Source organism: Leptodactylus fuscus, chromosome 4 (assembly GCF_031893055.1).
Source record: "Leptodactylus fuscus isolate aLepFus1 chromosome 4, aLepFus1.hap2, whole genome shotgun sequence".
NCBI lineage: Eukaryota > Metazoa > Chordata > Amphibia > Anura > Leptodactylidae > Leptodactylus > Leptodactylus fuscus.
The window spans coordinates 126,053,466-126,069,784 of record NC_134268.1 but is presented as its reverse complement, the minus strand read 5'-3'; the positions used below and the strand labels follow the sequence as shown (position 1 = coordinate 126,069,784).

Sequence of the window (16,319 nt, the reverse complement as noted above, 5' to 3'; positions counted from 1 at the left end):
GAATATTGGAGAGATAAACTGGAGGGGGGTCAGAACTACTTAAGAGGGATGGAAGGATGAGCCTGAAGAGCGATGGCAAGGAAGGGAAGTCTACATAAGCGACCAAAAAGTGCCATCGCCTCAATCACAAGGGAGGGCACAAGGCCTCAGCGAACCAGTGCACAAGGGAGAATCTCACCGGCAACAGCTGTCACTAACCAGAGGCCAAGTGGGACCAAAGCTCAAGTAGGAAACTAATGTCACAGAAGAAGGAGGGATGAGATATGGTACCCTAGTGGAGGACAAACAGGTAGCAAGGGACAGGATAACATGCAAGACAAATTAGGAGACAATAACAAAAAAAAGTGCCAATTAGAAGGCTACAGAGAGAGGAGATAACCCGTCAAGGAGGAATCTGCAGCGCGCTCTTTGCCAGATGATGCCAACGAGGCAGGGTGGGGGAGGAAGGTAGCCCAGCAGATGTGTCAAGTGGCAGAGGATGATCCAACCAGTCCAGTAGAGTTAGTTGGGGAAGGTCCAGGAACTTTGACAATAGGGCCGCTTGGTCAGGAGAGTGGAGAGAAAACGATGCATCGTTGTGATGAACCTGGAGATGGAAGGGTTGGCCCCATCTGTATGGAGCACCCGCATCGTGGATAACTTGTAGAACTGATTTGAGGATTCTGCGCATGGTGTGTGTATATATATATATATATATATATATATATATATATTTATGTAATCTAAGCTATATGTTAATAAATTATATATTTTATCTGGTTGTGTTTATGCATGTTTTTTGGTATACAAAAATGTAAGCTACTACAGCACATGTTATTGTAGTGTGATTTGTCCAACCTTTGTATACAATTTAGTTTTAGATTTTGTGCTAACTATAGCGTTAAATCTACACTGCTCTCTTTAGTGAGAGCAATACATTGTTATTTTTTAGTTTGTAATTTTGTATTTGCCTCGTTAATATATGAAAGGGCAGGTCTAAAACCGCATTGGTGGACTACCATCATGTGATTTATTTCATGCTGTTATGCTGTAGTTGAATTTCCCTTGAAATTACCGCATTGTCATTCAAAGACGATACTGTAATATCATTAGCTAACCTAGTAACGTGTTACAAGGTCATGTGACTATACAGTTTATCAACATTGTTTTCTATCACTAATAGGAAATCGCCTGTGATTCATGTTTTTTTTTCTTGTGCTTCTGAGCATGCTCAGAGGTTCATAGTTGATCGTTGTTTTCAATTTTGTTTTTAATTGAGCACACAGGATAACCACAGCAACTCCTGGGGATTTATTCACCAGAGGATATTTTATAAAATTGGTAAGTCGTTTTTGGTGACTAGCTCCTTTCGCTCCCATAAATCCTTTATCCCATTAATCCACGGGGGTTGACATTCAATGCTTTATTATGATTAGTGCATATGTCTTGTTGTATCCTGCTGTAATGCATGATAATGGTCATATTAAAGGGATCCTATCATTAAAACGCAATTTTTTAGAGTTCTCTAACAGCACTGGGGGCAGGCCCCAGCGCTCAAACAGCAGTGGGGGCATCCCCAATGCTGCAAGAGAACATCGCCGCCTTCATCTTCTTCAGGAATGGCCTCTTCACACATCTATTGTGTAAAACAGCCACCATAGTTAAACACCCAGCGGATGTCGGGAAGAGGTTAATGTACTTTGTGTATTTTTAATGTATTTCAGGTTGAATATTTGTGGGATATGGCCTCAATATTTTGTTTTATTTTGCATTCATCCCTCCTATTATAGTTTGGATTTGCACAACATATTTTGTTTCATCTAATTGATTAATTACTGAACAGGTGAATACTTCTTCAGCTGAAGATTTTTAAGGCGATACCTTTGCTATGACTAAGGGACTATTCACATTTGTCTTTTTCATCTCAATGGACTTGTAAAGTATTGTTTATTATTCTTAATTAAAAGTTTTACCCAATCATCTTAGCTTTTGCTTTGCTGGATATTCTGTAAGACTATGCTGGACTCATGTGGATGTTACTTATCCTGTACATGGCATGGCAAAAAACTTAGAAGATAAAGAGTAATAGCAGAATTTATTTATTTATTTATTTTTAATCCACCAAAAAAAGAGTTGATAAAATAAAGTCAAAAAGTTATAGGCACATCAGAATGGTGTCATTACAAATTGCATCTTATCCCACAAAAAATTAATTTCTGGAAACCAAATGAATACAAAACACAAAATGCTTGATATGCCACTTGATAAATCCCTTGAGGGGTGCAGTTTCCAAAATTGAATCACATGTTTTGAAACATGAAGGAAAACGACAAAGATAAAATAACCAAAAATGGCAATTTAGGGGCTCTGCAAAAGTGGCATACCATCCAAAAAATGCATGGTGCTTCTTCCTTTCTGTGCCAGGCTGTCAAAATGCTCATTATATCCCTTGCTAAATTCTCTGAAGGGTGAGGAAATTAAAAATTCATGTGCTGGGCATATTCAGTGGTGAACCTAGCCTCTCTGCTGCCTGAGGCAGAACGATCAAAAGACCCCCCTCCCCCGCATTGAGTCCGGAAGGGGGGGAGGGGTTGTTCATCTTTTGATCGTCCACTTCAGACAGCTGGGGGAAGGGACTGTTCAGGGTGCTAGCAATAAAATTACAATAAATACAATGCAGTAATATTTTGTGCAGTAATACTCACAAGAGACGTCTTCCCACATCTCCCGTTTCTTCCCTTTGGACTGCCATGACACTTCTTCCAGTTAAGACCAGACATCTTTGACTCCTCACTTCTCCACGCACCCAACCCCTATCTATATGGAGTAAAAAGTTTTGCACGGAGGACTCTTTCTTCTGTTGCTCTCAGTTAAAAAAATGACAGATCCCATTATAGTGAATATAGGGCTCTCTGTTTAACTGCTGTTTTAGCGACCTGTTCATATCCACCATTGGCAAGAACAGCAGAGAGTTATTGCGATTCTTATTTTCCATGAAGCCTGTGATTTTACACACAGACTGCTCCTAAATTTTGCCTGTCATATAGCTGCAACCTTATGTCATGCCTATCTTACACAATCTTTACCCCTATTGCATCCCTATCCCATGCAGTATGCACCCGCAATTCCCCCTCATGCAACCTAAACACCAATGTCACCCTATTACATACCTCCCAACCATCCCAGATTCTGCGGGACAGTCCCAGATTCGGGGTCATGTTCTGCAGTCCCGGTCAGTGGGAGGTATGTCCCGGACTCAACTCATCTGCATCCAGAGAGGACGCAGATGAGTTGAATTACAGTAGTGAAGCAGGAGCCGACAGCTCTCACCTCACCACTGTGTCCTTACCTCCCCTGTGTGTCTAGATGGTGCTGCTCGGGTAGATGTAATGTCACAGAAAGGGAGGAGGGCGGGGTCTATTTCATCACAGCGCTGTACTGTTCTCTGGAAGAAGAGAAAGGAGTGGGATGTTTTGTGGGACTGCAGGATGGAAGGGGAGTCAAATGATTGTTTAGCATGGGATTGCATGTTGGAGAAGGCTGAGGGAAGGGAGTAATATATTTACATGGGACTACATGTTGGAGGAGGCTGAGGGAAGGGAGTAATATATTTACATGGGACTGCATGTTGGAGGAGGCTGGGGGAGTGTTTTATTTAGATGGGACTGCATGTTGAGGGGCTTGAAAAGAGAGTGATGGTTTACATGGGACTGTATCCTGGAGGGTCTGGGGGATTGGATTGATGTTTAAGGTGGGATAGGAGTCCCTGAGGTGCCGCATTGAGGGAGACAGGATCTTTTGGGTTCTGCTGGCATCTGAATGAGTGCAGAGGTCCTTAATCTGGGGGCAACTGAAGGGGGACATTAAACCCAGGCGGTAGCTAGAGGAGAACAATAAAATGGGGGGTAACTGGAGGAGAACATTAAACTGGAGGGTTAGCTGGTGGGGGAAATTAAACCATGGGGGCAACTGAAGGGGGACATTAAACTGGGGGTAACTAGAGGGGAAATTAAACTGAGGGCAACTGGAGGAGGATGTTAATGTCCCTCTCTAGTTGCCCCCATTTTAATGTCCCCCTCTGGTTGCCCCAATTTAATGTACCCCACCAGCTAACACCACAGTTTAATGTCCCCCTTTAGATGCCCCCATGGTTTAATGTCCTCTTCCATCCTGTTTAAACTGGGGCAGCTGGAGGGGGACATTAAACCTTGGGGGCAGCTGGAGGGGGACATTAAACCATGGGGGCAACTGGAGGGGGACATTAAACTGAGGGTGCATCATGAGAGAGACTTTATACTGTGGGGTCAATCTGAGGAGAACATTATAATGTTGGGCATATCATATTAGGGTTATTGTGTGGGCATCACAAATAGAAATGGCTTGAAATGGGAGGAGTCAATTTAGAAGTGGGCAGAGCTAAGTTTGTCACAGCATGCTGTGCTGCATATTTTGTCCCTCTTTCTGTCCTTTGAGAGTTGGTAGGTATGCTATTACATATGGAGCCCCTCTACTCTCACAGGACCTGCACCACTTCATCCCAGCCTATGAATTATGCAGCCTTGAAACCCACTTTATCCTCTTGCTCACATGTAGCCTGTAACACCTTTTCCCTTCTTGCTCACACATGCTACACACATACTCTTTCTCATTACCCTCCATGTTCAATAAGTTTCAGTTGGCAGCAGCTTCTTCATATTTAACCTCTGACAAGTACAATCCAGAGTTTGCTTTGCCCTCACAGGAGACATTACATGATCATGACTTCATCAAATGTCCTTTGCCATCTAAATGCTTTTACCGGAGAAAGACCTGGGGAAAGCCCCGCCCACACGATGTCTCATGGGAAAGGTCCTGACAGGTAATGTGAAAAACTCTTTGTAGTGAGGAATGTATTTGTTTATTTTTCATGTATGATGATATTTGAGATCATCATAGAAATAAATGTTAATTGTATACAATTATCTGATTTGTCTGCATGGTGTCATAGGCCCAACTTTCTTTCAAACCAAAACTCATAACTTAACTAACTTATCAATAAATAAATAAATACATGACAACGACTTTATGTGGATAAATTAGGCTGTTTGTTTATTACGATGTTATTACGATGTTTATTATTAAGGGTTACACAATTAATTAATGAAAATCAATAAACCAATCAAAAATCAATAACTGAATCATTCAGTAAATAAATAATAAAATAAATAACTAATTTAAATAAACTCAAACAATCATAAGACCATAACCAAAAGCAAGAACTGTAAATAACCTAGTCCACCCAGCATTAGTTGGGTGACCATTTCCCTCTAATAAAAACAAAAGTCTCTTTTCTTCACAAAGGGAGGGTGGGAGGGGGCTCAGGTTCTCTAGCTCTTCAAAAAACAGCTTGACCACGGCGTCTGATCTTCCTCCTTTTATAGTCGGATATCCCGCCACTGAGCCTGCTTCAGCCAATCATCTGTTGCCCCGGGAGAATTCTGCCTGGTGATAGAAGGTTCTAGAACATCAGGAGAAACCAATAGTAACCAGCTTCACAGAGGAGACTTCGGTAAGTACCAAATGGATACCTGAGGAAACAAGAGTGGGGGAGAAGGGGGGACAAAACGCCACAAAACCGCAAAAAACACCTCAAAAATTTTAATTAAGAATTAAAATTATTCCTAAAATAATGTGGGCCATGACACCATCTGTCCCCCAGGCTAAAATCCTGGGGGGCCCTTAATCATGATGTCATAGGCTCAACTTTCTTTCAAACCTAAACTTATAACTTATCAATAAATAAATAAATACATGACAACGACTTTATGTGGATAAATTAGGCCGCAATGTTTATTATTAAGGGTTACACAATTAATTAATGAAAGAATCAATAAACCAATCAAAAATCAATAACTGAATCACTCAATAAATAAATAATAAAATAAATAACCAATTTAAATAAACTCAAATAATCATAAGACCATAACCAAAAGCAAGAACTGTAAATAACCTAGTCCACCCAAAACAAAAGTCCGCCAAAACAAAAGCTGTGCTAAATAGACATGCCTCTAAAGTATTTCTACAAACCATCGGTAAAGACTCACAAATCATAGTTAATAAATTAAAAGAAATTGGTCTCCTGCCTGAAACCTTAAAATTCTGTCTTCTATATCCTTTCTTTGTTAGGATAGAAGGTATTTGGCCTATTACAGTGGGGCAAAAAAGTATTTAGTCAGTCACCAATAGTGCAAGTTCCACCACTTAAAAAGATGAGAGGCGTCTGTAATTTACATCATAGGTAGACCTCAACTATGAGAGACAAAATGAGAAAACAAATCCAGAAAATCACATTGTCTGATTTTGTAAGAATTTATTTGCAAATTATGGTGGAAAATAAGTATTTGGTCAGGAACAAAATTTCATCTCAATACTTTGTTATATATCCTTTGTTGGCAATGACAGAGGTCAAACGTTTTCTGTAAGTCTTCACAAGGTTGGCACACACTGTTGTTGGTATGTTGGCCCATTCCTCCATGCAGATCTTCTCTAGAGTAGTGATGTTTTGGGGCTGTCGCTTGGCAACACGGACTTTCAACTCCCTCCAAAGGTTTTCTATAGGGTTGAGATCTGGAGACTGGCTAGGCCACTTCAGGACCTTGAAATGCTTCTTACAAAGCCACTCCTTCGTTGCCCTGGCAGTGTGCTTTGGATCATTGTCATGTTGAAAGACCCAGCCACGTTTCACCTTCAATGCCCTTGCTGATGGAAGGAGGTTTACACTCAAAATCTCACGATACATGGCCCCATTCATTCTTTCATGTACCCGGATCAGTCGTCCTGGCCCCTTTGCAGAGAAACAGCCCCAAAGCATGATGTTTCCACCCCCATGCTTTACAGTAGGTATGGTGTTTGATGGCTGCAACTCAGTATTCTTTTTCCTCCAAACACGAAAAGTTGTGTTTCTACCAAACAGTTCCAGTTTGGTTTCATCAGACCATAGGACATTCTCCCAATACTCTTCTGGATCATCCAAATGCTCTCTAGCAAACTTCAGACGGGCCCGGACATGTACTGGCTTAAGCAGTGGGACACGTCTGGCACTGCAGGATCTGAGTCCCTGGCGGCGTAGTGTGTTACTGATGGTAGGCTTTGTTACATTGGTCCCAGCTCTCTGCAGTTCATTCACTAGGTCCCCCCGCGTGGTTCTGGGATTTTTGCTCACCGTTCTTGTGATCATTTTGACCCCACGGGGTGAGATTTTGCGTGGAGCCCCAGATCGAGGGAGATTATCAGTGGTCTTGTATGTCTTCCATTTTCTAATTATTGCTCCCACAGTTGATTTCTTCAATCCAAGCTGGTTGCCTATTGCAGATTCAGTCTTCCCAGCCTGGTGCAGGCTACAATTTTGTTTCTGGTGTCCTTTGACAGCTCTTTGGTCTTCACCATAGTGGAGTTTGGAGTCTGACTGTTTGAGGGTGTGCACAGGTGTCTTTTTATACTGATAACAAGTTTAAACAGGTGCCATTACTACAGGTAATGAGTGGAGGAAAGAGGAGACTCTTAAAGAAGAAGTTACAGGTCTGTGAGAGCCAGAAATCTTTATTGTTTGTAGGTGACCAAATACTTATTTTCCACCATAATTTGCAAATAAATTCTTACAAAATCAGACAATGTGATTTTCTGCATTTGTTTTCTTATTTTGTCTCTCATAGTTGAGGTCTACCCATGATGTAAATTAGAGACGCCTCTCATCTTTTTAAGTGGTGGAACTTGCACTATTGGTGACTGACTAAATACTTTTTTGCCCCACTGTACATCTCATTTTGTTGTTACACAAGCTTTGAAAGGATATAGAAGACAGAATTTTAAGGTTTTACCTTCTATCCTAACAAAGAAAGATATCCGGCTAGAATTTTACAATAGAAGAATATGACATTTCTTTAGACATTGGCATGTTCACAAACCTTAAAGCTAAACCTACCTCTTGATTCCAATATCCAGTATGTATCTGATCATAAAAGGAAATCCATTCCCTCCATGCAGCTGAATAGTCAGCCCATGTTCTTGGGGCCAAGGACTTCTTTAAATTATCACAAATCAATCCCAAATCAGCGTCCATGAATGGGGTGGACATGGAATCCCCTGCAGCTCTACTCCTGGTACTAACTCCCTGAACCTCTAAAACTGGCGACAAGACAAAGAATCCGCAATTACATTTCTATTTCCTTCCAAATAACTTGCTTTTAACCAAATGTTAAATTTTAAGCAACATAAAGTCAGAGGTCTTAAAATTTTAACCACTAGGTCACATCTAGAAGACAGTGTGTTGACTGCCTATACTACCCCTTTGTTGTCAATGTATAGTAGTAACCTTTTGTCTCTAAATACTCTACCCCAAATCACTATCGCAACTAACACCGGGAACAATTCCAAAAACACAATGTTCTTAGTCACCTTATTCATAATCTAACTATGCGGCCATTCCTCTGCTGACCACTGACCTTTAAAATAGCACCCGTAACCAATGCTTCCTGCCGCATCTGTAAGTAGCTCTAAGTGTTGAAAATCAATAAATGCACTTTGACACAAATTTTGTCCATTGAATTTAGATAAAAATTCAAGCCAGATCTTCTATCAAAGGCCTAGTAATTCTAATGTGTGCCCTAGGTGATTTTAATCCCCTGGTGGAAAAATATAAGCGTTTGGAAAATACCCTTCCCATAGGAATAATTCTGGTAGCAAAATTAAGCAGACCCAATATAGATTGCATTTCTTTCAAAGTGCATTTATTCTTAGCCAACAAATGTATCAATAAACATTTTAACTTAATCAATTTATCATCAGGCAAACTAAACTGCATTACTTTAGAATCGATTTTAATGTCCAGAAATTCTAATGAAGTACAACAATTTTTTCTTCAGCTAGCGGAACCCCAAAACTATCCATGATTTCTATAAAAACATTCAATAACTGGCTACAAACTTCTGACTCAGCAGGACCAACAAATAAAACATCATCTAAATAATGAACTATACCCCCCTCTGGAACCAAACTTTAAACAACCCAATGTAAAAACGATGAAAAAGCCTTGAAATAAAAACAAGATAGAGAAAAACTCATAGGCAAGCATTTGTCAAAGAAATACTGACCGTTAAATTGCAACCCTAATGAACTAAAACCAGAGGGGTCAATTGGTAAAAAGTCTAAAAGCAGACTTGATGTCTGCCTTTGCCATTAATGCATTGGAACCAAAACGCTGTATTAACAGAATAGCTTGCTCAAATGATACATATTTTACCGTTGCTTTAGATTTATCAATCTCGTCATTAAGAGAGCCATTAGCTGGAAAAGACAGATGATGGATAAGTCTAAAGGAATTAGGCTCTTTTTTAGGCACAATACCTAACGGAGACAGTCTGAAGTTCTGAAAAGGAGGAGAAGAGAAAGGACCTTCTATCCTCCCAGTTAGTATCTCTTTTGACAACTTCTCTCTTACTATGTCCTTAAGATTATCTCCTGATTTTTAATTATCTACCCAAATACAACCAGAACCCTTGTAACTAGGAATCTCAAAACCAGAATGAAAAACCTTTTAACAATAATTTAGCTTTCTCCTTGTCAGGAAACCATTTTAACCATGGCTCCATGTTTGCCAGCCTCACTGGCGTCCAAGCTCTTTGATAATTGCTCTTTTGTGCTAGGGGTCTGCAACTGATTAGCTCTTTTATAACAGCGGCACATTGGGTGATCCCCACCACAAAATGAACATTCATGTTTGTACCGACAGTTAGTCAACCATTTACACTGTGACTCATTATACGCAAAAGATACTCCTTTACGCATTGAATTAACTGTCTGATTTACATTAGATTGATTTAAACTGGGCTTCCGGAAAGACATAGATTTTTGAGGTAACATAAGAGTTAACCATAGACCGATATCCTTTGTCCCCCATTTAAGAGAGGGAAAAACAGCCAATTTCTGTCTGAACATTTCGTCGTACTGGAACCATGCCATACCGCCAAACTGGCGATATGCTTCCAATACAATATCTAGATGTTGAAATAAACCACAACAATTTGACGAATATCTTTCACCGTAAACAGAAGCATAAATACAAAAAGCCTGAAGCCATGGCGGGCCCCTCTTTCTATCATCCTCATGCTTCTCTGTCTTAACATCTTTTACAACATGATCCTTAGCAGAAGGCAATAATGTCAAAATATCTATGTACTCATTTCGCCAGATACGTTCCTTAATTGCTAATTGCAAATGTACAAGTCAACACTTTCTTAGTAACTGACTCGGGTACTCCAATTCCCCTATCTAAAACTGGCAACACTACATCAGATCTTGACACACTATCTTGATGACTTCCTGAGCAAACAGAAGCTGGGGAATTAACAGGCTTTAGTAAATTAACAATCACTTTCATAAAATCAGACATTAATCCTACACTAGGGCTATCATCTACACTATGCATATCATAAACATTACTAGGGATAGATTGTGTCTCACCCCTGACGTCCTCTTCTTCAGCTGTCTGGATCCTGTTGCTGGAAAGTGATTTCTCCCTCTGTCTTCTACTGGCTTGAGAGCGATGCCTGCCTGCTGCCCCACCTCCCCTGGTTGTGGTGACCGGAGGGGAATAAGTAATCCTGCTTCTTCTGATTCTCTTCTCCTGGGTCTGGATTTCTTCAGGCGCCACTTCTCCATCCATTAAAGCCGGCGCCGTTGCTCTCCTTTCGCTGCTCCCATTATAGTCCAGTGTAGCGGCCACTCCCCTCTCTACCTGAGGGGCCGCTGTGGCTGCTAACGTCGGTGCCTCAATCAAGATGCTAGGCGCCGATGAGGTCCCAGAATACGCCGGCACTGCCTCCAGGCGTGCCGATGCCGAAGCTGCTGGCTCCACTGAAGCCACTGATGTCGGCGCCACACTCCAAGCCTCAGGCGCCGACGTAGACCCTGAATACGCCAGCACCGCCTCCTGATGTGCTGGCGCCGGCCTCTGACAGCTTCCAGCAGCCGCCGCCTCTTCCTCACTTGCTGATGATGCCCGCCTCTTCCTGCCACTGCGATCCGGAACTACTCCTCGGCATCCTTCTCCTCTTCTTTCGACCGCCAGAATGACCGCTCCGCTGCTTCTGCTGGCTTGCAACTCCTCCAAGCATCGCCGCAGCCAGGCTTCGCCTCCCCGGGACTCCGCTTTCCTGATGAGCTCTGACAAGAGCTGCTCCATGGCAGTAGTATGCACGTATATAGCAAGAAAAAACTGCTGTGAATTCCTGCTATTTTGTGGGGACACCCCTAATAAAAGCTGGTTTGCACGTATATAGCAGGAAGTAACTGCTCTGTATTCCTGCAAATTTGTGTGTGTGTGTGTGTGTGTGTGGGGGGGGACACCACAAAGAAAAGCTGGTTTGCATGTATATAGCAAGAAGTAACTGCTCTGGATTCCTGCTATTTTGTGGGGGACACCCCTAATAAAAGCTGGTTTGCACGTATATAGCAGGAGGTAACTGCTCTGTATTCCTGCAAAATTGTGTGTGTGTGTGGGGGAACACCACAAAGAAAAGGTGGTTTGCGCGTATATAAAAACTGGATTGAGCGTACATAGCCTGACTGAATTTCGGTGTCTCCCACCTAGATTTTGGGGGTACAAACCCTGGATATCTGGATTGAGCATACATAGCCGGACTGACTTTCTGTCTCTCCCACCTCGGTTTTGGGGGTACACACCGTGAAAAACTGGATTGAGCGTACATAGCCTGACTGAATTTCGGTGTCTCCCACCTAGGTTTTGGGGGTACACACCCTGGATATCTGGATTGAGCATACATAGCCCGGATGTTATTGCTCTGTATCCCTGTTTTGGGGTTAAACACTGCCTGAAAAGCTGGTTTGCACATATATTGCAAGAAATAACTGCTGTGGATTCCTGCTATTTTGTGGGGGACACTCCTAATAAAAGCTGGTTTGCACGTATATAGCAGGAGGTAGCTGCTCTGTATTCCTGCAAAATTGTGTGTGTGGGGGGGGACACCACAAAGAAAAGCTGGTTTGCACGTATATAGCAAGAAGTAACTGCTGTGGATTCCTGCTATTTTGTGTGGGGACACCCCTAATAAAAGCTGGTTTGCACGTATATAGCAGGAGGTAACTGCTCTGTATTCCTGCAAATGTGTGTGTGTGTGTGTGTGTGTGGGGGGGACATCCCAAAGAAAAGCTGGTTTGCACGTATATAGCAAGAAGTAACTGCTTTCGATTCCTGCTATTTTGTGGGGGACACCCCTAATAAAAGCTGGTTTGCACGTATATAGCAGGAAGTAACTGCTCTGTATTCCTGCAAATTTGTGTGTGTGTGTGTGTGTGTGGGGGGGGGGGACACCACAAAGAAAAGCTGGTTTGCACGTATATAGCAAGAAGTAACTGCTGTGGATACCTGCTATTTTGTGTGGGGACACCCCTAATAAAAGCTGGTTTGCACGTATATAGCAGGAGGTAACTGCTCTGTATTCCTGCAAATTTGTGTGTGTGTGTGTGTGTGACATCCCAAAGAAAAGCTGGTTTGCACGTATATAGCAAGAAGTAACTGCTTTCGATTCCTGCTACTTTGTGTGGGGACACCCCCTAATAAAAGCTGGTTTGCACGTATATAGCAAGTAATAACTGCTGTAGATTCCTGCTATTTTGTGGGGGACACCCCTAATAAAAGCTGGTTTGCACGTATATACCACCTCCCCATATAGCGGTCACCAACTAAGAGGAAGATGACACTCTACGGACTGCTATACCCCAAACCACCTGCCCCACCCACCTCCCCATATAGCGGTCACCAACTAAGAGGAAGTTGAGACTCCATGGACTGTTATACCCTAAATCAACCAACCCCCAACATACTCTCCCCCTCGACTCCAACTCCCCCCCCCCACACACACTTTACTAGCTTTGGCAATGCCAAATATCCATCCGGACGTGCCAATAAAGCCTTTGATTTGATTATAGCAGGAGGTAACTGCTCTGTATTCCTGCAAATTTGTGGGGGAGCGGGGGGGGGGGGGACACCCCAAAGAAAAGCTGGTTTGCACTTATATAGCAGGATGTAACTGCTGTGGATTCCTGCTATTTTGTAAGGGGATACCCCTAACAAAAGCTGGTTTGCACGTATATAGCAACAAGTAACTGTTCTGTATCCCTGTTTTCAACCGTCCGTGGAAAGCAGGACTCCTGTCCCTGCAGTGTATAGCTCTGAGAAGAGCTGTTGTTGTTCTTCGGTTTTTCCCTGCCTATCTGAAGTTAATGCCTATCTAGCCCTCAGCAGATATGTGTCTCTCCCTATCTCTGACCGAAAAAATGGCGAATATGGCGGCGGCCATTCTTATACATGGGAGGTCACATGTTTTCGGCAGCCAATGGGGTTTTTCAATTTTTTTCACTGCCTCCGTTGTCGTAGTTCCCGTCCCACCTCCCCTGCACAGTTATTGGTGCAAAAAACGCGCCAGGGAAGGTGAGAGGGGATACAAATTTTTACTGTGTATGCCGCGTGGTATTCGATTGGGAATGAATACCTCGAACGACCTGATATTCCATTGAATACCTATTCGATCGAACGGTGTTCGCTCATCTCTAGTTTCAGCCTTTACAAACAGACCTTGGTGTCATAGTATTAACCACACACCCAAACCTTCTCTCTCTCCATTCTCATACTGTCCTTTAGGGAGAACTCTTGCTACGTACACTTTATGTAACTATTTTTCCTTTCTCTATGCTTTGTTTTTCCTTTCCTTTCCGAGGCTTTTTAACCCATAGATTTCAATTTGTTCCACACGGAAGATGGAAACCATTGAACTCAATGGGAGTCTTTTTTTTTTATCAGCGCTGATTCTGCCGCAAGTTATCGTGGCAGAATCAGCGCCACTTTAATCCGTGTGAATGCCCCCTTAGGGAAAGCAACAGCTGGTTAGTATCCACTTTGGGCTGATTCCTAGGCTGTCCATGTGCTATCATATGAGGGTCCAGCACTGCTTTATCATAGAGCTGGCCTCTTCTGGTAATTTTTACTATTTTTGGTTGATTCTGATACTTTTTTTTTTGAGCATATACTATTTAAGTTTTATCGTCTAATTTAATAAACGTTAGGTTTTATTATTTTTGAGACCTATGATTTTAGGACCTACGATTCTATTCAGTGAACATTTGTATAAACGATTAGGTCAAATTCATTTTCAACCAGTGAAATAATTTTTTCTTTTACTTTTATTTTCAGACCCGCTAGAAACCTTGAACACAAAGAGGTCTGATCACTCTTGCTATTCTTTGCATTTTTGAATACTAATGTGTTGCAGTGTATAGTGAAAGTTATTCACTTCTATGACACGCTACCTCTGGCAGCAAGCTGAGGACAACCGATCATCACCCTCCAATCACTTTCCGTAAGGTGGCGATTGGGAAAAGATCGTGGTGTCTGCAGCACCTGTCCACTATAGATGCCACAGTCGTCATCTCCTGAGCCCTCTCCATAAACCCCTATACACCCAATCAGGTACATGTACATGATTTTGCATGAAGGGATTAATGAACTACAACTAGGGCTGATTTTTGAGCAAGCCCTTTAAAGTTGACCTTGTTTGATCCAATATGATATTCACTGCGTGATTAATTTATTCATAATTTCTTATTTATATACATTTTTCCAATAAAAACATATGCAATCAAATCAACAAAACAAACCTAAAGTCAAAATGTTTATTTCTCAGATGGAGGCAAAGTTTATTTATCTTTCTTCATTTATTGGTTTGACCTATATGTAATGTATGCGCCAATACTTTGTAGAGCAAGCTTCAACAAGGCTCTCTAGGTGTAAAATATACTTCGGAGCCTACTGTGATCAAAGATGGGTATAGAGAACATGGTGAATTCTGAAGGTACATTCCAAACGTAGTCTGAAAAATAATAATGACATAGGTTATAAGAGCATTTGCATGTGTTACATATAAAAAAGCCAGGTAAACATAATGGAGCAGATTGATGAAGGGGTTATATTTCCCAACATACATACCGTGTTTCCCTGAAAGTAGGACACCCCCGAAAGCAAGGCATGCGGGGGGGTTCTGTTGAATTGCCTAATATAAGGCACCCCCCGAAAATAAGGCATGCCCGGCAGTGGTGGGTGGGGCTTCAGGGGCTGGGCTTAGCGGAGCTTTCATGGGCGGGGCTTAGCTATCTCCACTTCACTGACACAGCAGCCGTGCTCTGTGCTCCATATGCACAGCAAAGCTGGCTGCTGCCTTTGCTGTCCGTGCTGCTGTAGGATGAGCTCTCCCAGCTCATCCCAGAGGCAGCAGCCGGCATACAGAAGAGACAGCAGCCGGCTTTCCTGTGCACACGGAGCACAGAGCACGGCTGCTGTGTCAGTGAAGTGGGGATCACTAAGCCCCGCCCACGAAAGCTCCGCCAAGCCCCGCCCCCGAAGCAGCGCTAAGCCCCGCCCACCACTGCCGGGACGAACAGCAGCACCAGCGCTGCTAGGAAGATGGGAAAGGTAAGTAGGATACCTTCCCCCCCCACCCACACTATACTACCTACAACCGGCAGTCATGCTGACGCTCCACTAAGGAAGTGTTGGCATGACTGCCGGTTGTAATAAGACATCCACCGAAAATAAGACAGGTCCAGGGGCGTAACTACCGTGGTAGCAGCAGTAGCAGCTACCACAGGGCCCGGGCCATTAGGGGGCCCGGTGACAGCCGCTACCGCTGCGGTTTTTTTTTTTTTTTAAAAGTCCGTTACGGGCCCCATTCACTTGCCGATCCTGGCTGGGCCGGGATCGGCAAGTGACACCGCGGGGCCCACAGAGGCTATCATTATACTCGGGGGTCTTTGCAGACCCCCGAGTATAATGATCGGCGCACCGGGAGGGGTAAGGTAACATAAAAAACAGTGTTACTTAACTCTCCGCGATCCTGCCAGGCCTCCGTCATTTGTGTCTGACGTCTCTGACGTCACATGACCCAGGCCAGCTTCCCGGGTCATGTGACGTCTGACGTCATTAAAGCTGGACAAGAGCGGACAGGACAGCCGACAGGAACAGGTAAGCAACTGTCTCTGTTCTTTTAATGGTTTTAATCCCCCGGGTCTCCGATTATTATACTCTGGGGTCTTTTCAGACCCCAGAGTATAATAAATGTTTATAGGTGTCCACAGTGGGACATATGGGGACACTATGGGGGATAATACTGTGTGTGCAGGGGCACTATAGGGGTTAATACTGTGTGTACATTGGACACTATAGGGGTTAATAATACTGTGTGCATTGGACACTATAGGGGTTAATACTGTGTGTGCATTGGACACTATAGGGG

The 16,319-nt window shown here is 42.9% G+C and overlaps 1 protein-coding gene across 1 annotated transcript in view; it reads right to left on the bottom strand.

The window, feature by feature from the left end:
- Window positions 1-14,748: 14,748 nt before the first annotated feature.
- Window positions 14,749-16,319, bottom strand: part of MOCOS (molybdenum cofactor sulfurase) — a 177,568-nt gene continuing 175,997 nt past the window's right edge. The window contains exon 15 of the mRNA XM_075271000.1: window positions 14,749-14,900. Within this exon, the coding sequence (XP_075127101.1) occupies window positions 14,799-14,900 (102 nt within the window). The 3' untranslated portion in view covers window positions 14,749-14,798. The remainder of the gene's footprint in view (window positions 14,901-16,319) is intronic.